The 6,866-nt window shown below is 57.2% G+C and overlaps 1 protein-coding gene across 1 annotated transcript; it reads left to right on the plus strand.

Annotated features, from left to right (window-relative positions):
• The first annotated feature begins 1,329 nt into the window (after positions 1-1,329).
• Positions 1,330-5,491, plus strand: LOC105557247. The gene is made up of 2 exons (XM_012004432.1): positions 1,330-3,451; positions 4,014-5,491. The coding sequence occupies exons 1-2, from the start codon at positions 1,330-1,332 to the stop codon at positions 5,489-5,491; spliced, it is 3,600 nt and encodes a 1,199-aa protein (XP_011859822.1).
• Positions 5,492-6,866: the final 1,375 nt, after the last annotated feature.

A 6,866-nucleotide genomic window follows, 5' to 3' on the forward strand; every position in this document is an offset into this window, starting at 1 on the left:
ACATCGTGTGGCCCTGAAGAGGGCCAGTGGTGTATTCATATCGAACATACTGGGATATGATGGGAAGAAGGCTGCGTGACTGTAGGGCCACACGATATGCAAAATCCGAACGCCAACCTCCACGTGCACATTTGGTTACGCTGATGTCGACGGTAATGAACGAAAATACAAGGGTTACTTCAAAAAGCTGTAACTTGGCGAAAAAAATCGCAGTAACTTCTTTTTTTAATTGAAGGAAAAAGTACACACTTTTTGATACTACAAGCAGAATTAGCGAGGAAAAATTTCTTACGCCCGGGCACCTGGCTAAAGTTGGTTATTTTTTAGGTAAAAACATGTCCTTGCATTTTAAAAGCTACAGCAGCGCAGATGCATTCGAGGAAAAATCTGGTGACTAGTTTTTGAAGCGGAAAGTGCAAGCTTTAATAAAAAAAAAACGATCTTGCTACGATGAGTTTTAACGGAGATATCGTCGGTAATGTCGAAAACACAATGGTTATTTCAATAAGCTGTGATTTGGCGAAAAAAATCTTAGTGTTCGAGATCGGATAATTGTCAAATCGATTAAAACTATACGCCTTGTAACGATAATCCAAGGTGTACAGCATGAGCCTCAAAAACGTTCCAGTAAGAATGTTAGTGCCGCAAATATTGTTGTCAATTTTGGCTCGAGGACGCCGAGAAAGTACTTGCTGTACACCTTGTCATCGCCTTCCCAAACAAATTCGCTAACGCTCGCGTTGTCGCCGCGTGGACGAGAGCGTGCCGCCGACCGATGCCCGGCCAATGCGCGAACGCGAGCGCCAATCACGCTCACCGGAGCTCATACGCGCCCGTCAGGCGCGCGCCAACGCACGCGGATCCCCTCGGATTGCCAATCAATTTTGGCAATCCGGGGTCACCGTCAAACGAAAAGACACCGTTACATTTAACGGACAATTTGCATGCGGTGGGGTGGTTTGCCGCTCTTATAAAAGGAGTCGGCCGCACTCCTCCGCCACACAGTAGCTTTGTCGTTAGCCTCGCCGCTTCGTCACAAGACCATCTGTACCGCTCGCGCCTTTCTGTGAAAAAGGACACTTGAATTCGCACTACCGCTTTTCATTGGACTGTGATTTGATTTATTGAAATAATTATTGGTACTAGACGTGGTTATAATTTGTCTTGCTTCCTTTTGTCTTCCGTCCATTCGGTCTCCCTCGTCCGATTCTCGCAAATCAACCGCGCTACCGAACATTATTGGTCCTTCGAGCCGGATTCTCCACCGGCAACCGCTAACTCGGGAGTGCACCGCCTGTTTGAATGCCTGAAAGAGGGAAATCAATTAACATGGACTTAAACGCCTTGCTAACGGCGCAAAGCGACGCTCATGGTCGCATCGCCCGTTCGGTCACCAACTTGAAGAAGATGGGCGCGGAGAACATCACGCTACACGCTGTTGAAACACGCCTTGAACTCCTCGACAAGATATGGGCCAAGGTCGAAGCACAGCACGAAACCATTCGAACACTCTTCAAAGAAGAATTTGATGAGAGTGAGTACAACCAAACACAATTTTTCGACACCATTGAAATTACGTACATGCAAGAGCGAAGCGCATTGAACGAATACGCGATAAAGCTCCAAGCCGCGAATCCGACAAGCGCCGCGTCGAGCAAGGAGCCCGGCGGCGTTTCCTCCGCATCGGCCTTACCTAGACTCCGAGTAAAATCGTTTTCGGGCGCGTTCGAGGACTGGCCCACCTTCCGGGACAGCTTCATGTCGATCGTCGGAAAACACAAGTCCCTCTCGAACATTGAGAAGTTCCACCACTTGCGGCACTGCCTTGAAGGAGCAGCTGAAAAGGTAATTCGTCCGTTAGCCGTGATCGGGGAAAACTATCCGCGCGCGTGGTCGATGCTGACGGAGCATTATGAAAACGAGAAGGAAGTGGCTCGCTCCAACTTCTCTGCCTTTACCGCGGTTCCTAAAATGAAGAGCGACACCGCGGAAGAACTGAATCGCGTCTTCAACGCCGTAACAAGCGTCGTAAGTGGACAGGAGGGCATCGGTCGGCCCATCGAGTCACACGGTTACGATCTTTTGAACCACCTCGTGACCGACTTGTTCGACCCTAGAACTCGTCTCGAGTGGGCCGCATTCACCAGCGAGTCGAACGATGTCCCGAGTCATGAAACGCTGATGAAGTTCATCACGCGACGAGCTCTCACGCTCAAAGCGGCCAGAACGCCAACCGCCAAACCATCCGGAGACCCGTCGCGATCCGCGAAGTCTCATCACTCCAAGGGGGTCGCCACGTCGGCACAGTGTGTCTTGTGCAAGGGCAAGCACAACGTCATGATGTGCGACGAATTCAAGACGAAGTCCGCGACCGACCGCAAAGCCGTCGCGGAAACGCATCGATTGTGCTACAATTGCCTCGGTCCTCATTTGTTCGCAAAGTGTCAGTCCGCGAAAACTTGCAGCACGTGCAAGGCGCGGCACCACTCAATGCTTCACGACGCGTACACCACTGCCCAACCCGCCGAGGCCAACGCGCTCTCAGCTGTGCAACGGGAGGATGACACTCGGGCGATTCTTCTCGCGACCGCGAGAGTGAACGTCGCCGACCGCCACGGAGCCCCGTACACTATTCGAGCGTTGATCGATCAGGGCTCGGAGGTATCACTCATCTTCGAGTCCCTAGTGCAACGCCTGCACTTGCCGCGGTCCAAGTCCTCGGTGTCGATCGTTGGCATCGGGGGAACCCGCACCGGGACGAGCCGAGGAAGAGTCTCGCTCAGCCTCGCGTCCACCGTCAACGAGACCAAGTTGACCGCTGTCGCCTTCGTTCTTCCTCGTCTCTCGCTCTACCAGGGTGGAAGCACGCAGGTTGGAGCCCCGTGGCCTCACGTGAAGGGGCTGCAGTTGGCCGATCCATGGTTCCGGGCCAACGATCCGATCGAGCTTCTCCTTGTCGCTGAGGTATGCTCCATCATCCTTGAGGAGGGTCTTCGGAAGGGAGGTCCTTTGGCTCCCGTCGCTCAACGCACATCACTTGGATGGATACTGTCCGGCGGATGCGTCGACTCGTCAGGTTCGAAGCCGCGCACTTCCCTGCAGTGCTCGGCCGAGCACGAGCTTTCCTCGCTGGTGCAGCGCTTTTGGGAGCAGGAGCAGGAACCCTCCGCTCCCATCGCCCTCACTCCTGACGAGCAGTTGTGCGAGGAGTTTTTCAATCGCACTCACACTCGCACCTCCTCAGGGCGGTACATGGTGAGGCTGCCATTTGCCTTTCCGCCGCCAACACTCACGGAGACTCGCAAGTCTGCGGAACGCCTGCTGCACGCCGTCGAGCGGAAAGGCAGCCGGGACACGCGGTTCGGAGAACTCTACCGCTCCTGCCTAAGGGAGTACGGAAACGTTCAGCATATGACGCGCGTGACTGGCGCGTCTAATCCTCCCACCTACGGTAAGTGCTACCTTCCGCATCACGGAGTGCTCCGGGAGTCAAGCGCCACCACGAAGCTGAGGGTGGTGTTTAACGGGTCGCAGCGAACCAAGTCCGGCGACTCGCTCAACGCCCATCTTCTCACGGGAGCGAACCTGCTGCCTGCCCTCGCTGACGTCCTGATGCGCTTTTTTTTTGTTAACGCAGGAGAATCCTTTATGGATACCCGGGACCCCCCTGGGAGGGGGTTTTGTTAAGCGTCCTGATGCGCTGGCGGTGGCACCGCTACGCCATCATCGAAAAAATGTACCGCCAGATCCTCGTCGCTCCCGAAAACCGCGATTTCCAGCGGATACTCTGGCGGCACTCAACAGTCGAGCCGGTCCGCGAGTTCCGTCTCAATACGGTTACGTATGGCCTCGCTTGCGCGCCGTTCTTGGCCATCCGCACGCTGCGGCAGCTCGCGGTCGACGAAGAAGACAACTTTCCGCGCGGGGCCGCGGTTCTGCGCCGCGACTGCTACGTCGACGATGTAGTCACCGGCGCTCACGAAAAGTCCGACGCGATCGCGGTTAAGATCCAGCTCCACCAGCTCTGCATGGCGGGTTTCCACTCCGCAAATGGGCCGCGAACTGCCCTGAGATTCTCGCCGGAACTCCACTGGAACACCGCCTGACCAAACCACACTCCTGGGAGCACGAGATACACTCCACGTTGGGACTGCGATGGCATCCCAACGACGACACCTTCGCGTTTGCGATCCAGCCTCGTGTCGTTGCCAGTTACACGAAGAGGAGCGTTCTCGCGGAGACAGCGCGACTCTTCGATCCGCTCGGATGGTTGACACCCGTCAGCATCCGAGCGAAAATTCTAATTCAGGCAACCTGGATGAAGCGGCTGGATTGGGACACGCCACTCCCGTCAGTGGACACGCTCCAATGGGAGAGCTTCTTCAAGGAGCTGCCACTCCTCGAGGGTCTGCGCGTGAACCGCTGGCTCGGCAGTGGCGCCAAGAGTTCACGCTCTGAGCTCCACGGCTTTGCCAATGCTTCTGAGCGGGCGTACGCAGCGGCGGTCTACCTCCGCCTCGAGCATGGCTCCGGAGTCCGCGTGCAGTTGCTCACCGCCAAAAGCAAAGTTGCCCCGCTCAAGCCCGTCACTCTGCCGCGTCTAGAGCTCTGCTCCGCTGCCCTGCTCACCAAACTCGTGGCACACACTCAGTCAATTTTAGGTCTGTCCGCAGCTCCAGTATTCCTCTGGTCAGACTCGCAGGTAGCGCTGCACTGGATCCAAAGCCACGCATCACGATGGAAGACGTATGTGGCTAACCGAGTGGCTCTTATCCAGGAGCTCCTTCCCGAGGCTCAATGGCGTCACGTCCCGGGCCGAGAGAATCCTGCCGATTGCGCTTCTCGGGGGATATCGCCAACCGACCTCTTACACCATCCTTTGTGGTGGTCTGGCCCTTCCTGGCTGCACGAGGACCGAGCGAGCTGGCCGATGGAGACCCCTGACGTCACTCCCCGGGAGATCCCCGAGGGGAGAGCCACTGCTCACGGTGCCGTCACCGAGACCGTCGAAGAGCCGGAGCTCCTCCTCCGGTTCTCCGAGTTGCACCGGCTCCTGAGGGTGACCGCCTGGTGCCTGCGTTGGCGAAACGTCTCGAGGAGGGCTCGAGCGAGTCTACCGGCGCGAACACTACGTGCCGACGAACTCGACGCGGCTCTTGTGCGGTGGCTCCGAGTGGTGCAGGCTCTGCACTACCCTACCGAGGTCGCGACCACCGAGGACAACCGCGCACTATCGAAAAGGAGCACTCTAATAAAATTGAATCCTTACCTGAGTGACAACGGGGTGCTCAGGGTGGGAGGACGACTGCGGCACTCGGCGCTACCACTCGATGAAAGGCACCCGATGATTTTACCTCCATGGTCCCACCTCACAAAGCTGCTCGTGGAGGCTTATCACCGACGCACTCTGCACAGGGGAGTTCAGCTGACGCTTGGCATGCTCCGACTCCGCTTCTGGATTCCGCAGGGCCGAACCGTCGTGAAACGCTAGCTTCATCGGTGCGTCACTTGCACCCGATGGCGAGCAGTCACGCTGCAACCACCGATGGGCGATCTTCCGAAGGAACGCGTGACCCCAGCGCGGCCGTTTAGCCGGACCGGCATTGACTACGCCGGCCCGATTTTTGTCCGCACGACCAAGGGGCGAGGTCACCGAGCACACAAGGCATTCATTGCCATTTTTGTGTGCCTAAGCTCCAAAGCCGTGCACATCGAGGTGGTGTCGGATTATTCAACCGACGCTTTCCTGGCCGCCCTGCGCCGGTTCACTTCGCGCCGGGGACTCTGTACTGACCTTTTTTCAGACTGCGGCACAAACTTCGTCGGCGCCGATCGGCAACTCTTCGAGCGTCTACCTCCGACGGCTGTCGCATCGCAACACACGTCGCTACCCAGGGCATCCGGTGGCATTTCAACCCGCCGTCCGCGCCGCATTTTGGAGGCCTATGGGAGGCAGCCGTGAAATCGACGAAATTTCACCTTCGTCGAGTAATCGGCGACACCACCCTCACGTTCGAGGAGATGAGCACTCTCCTTGCTCAGGTGGAAGCCTGCCTCAACTCCCGGCCACTCCAAGCACTCTCAGACTGCCCGGACGACATCTCCGCCCTGACGCCTGGGCACCTCCTGATCGGCGCCCCGCTGCTGGCCGTTCTAGAGCCGTCGCTGCTCGAAAGGGCAGACAATACGCTCTCCCGGTGGCAGCATTTGCAAAGGATGCGCGACCACTTTTGGCAAAGGTGGTCGCGCGAGTATATTCACTCCCTGGCAGCGCGTCCAAAATGGTTGACCAAGGATGTCGTCCCTCGCATCGGTGACCTGTGCATCGTCCGCACCGAGACGACGCCACCAAGCCGATGGCCTTTGGCCCGCATCACCAAGTTGCATCCAGGCGAGGATAGCGTGACCCGCGTCGCGACGGTTCGCACGGCATCCACGGAGCTGGTGCGACCCCTCGTCAAGTTGGTGCTGCTGCCGGGAGATCGCGAGTCAACCACTCCCTCCGAGGACAAGTAACATGCGCCGGGAAAAAATGCGTTGTCTCGTCCCCGCGTCACACCCTTGTCGCGATTGCATCCACGTCTCGCTTCGCCATTCATTTTGGGGCGATACCGCAAAACTACACCAGCGGTATCGTTGCAACCATGTCACTGCACTTCGGCACCACTTGAATCACTTCGCGAAATTCCGCTGCATTCACGCAGCAACGCGCCGTTCAGCCTCAACACCGAAACGCGGAAATGGCCCGCACGGACATTCTGCGTTGAAGGAATGCAATCACTAACTAATGACAACACGCGTTTCGGCGGGCCGGTACTGCGCGACACCTCCCCACACCGCGATCCACCGCGCCGCTCGATGGCGCC

The sequence above is a fragment of the Vollenhovia emeryi genome, unplaced genomic scaffold, assembly GCF_000949405.1.
Source record: "Vollenhovia emeryi isolate VEMERY1.0 unplaced genomic scaffold, V.emery_V1.0 DF939550.1, whole genome shotgun sequence".
Taxonomy (NCBI): domain Eukaryota; kingdom Metazoa; phylum Arthropoda; class Insecta; order Hymenoptera; family Formicidae; genus Vollenhovia; species Vollenhovia emeryi.

Bases quoted from the DNA above. Each gene is read 5' to 3' on its own strand.
- LOC105557247 (XM_012004432.1), top strand. From the start codon at position 1,330: ATGGACTTAAACGCCTTGCTAACGGCGCAAAGCGACGCTCATGGTCGC. The intron at 3,452-4,013 runs GTAAGTGCTACC...GTTAAGATCCAG, and splicing joins GTCTAATCCTCCCACCTACG to CTCCACCAGCTCTGCATGGC.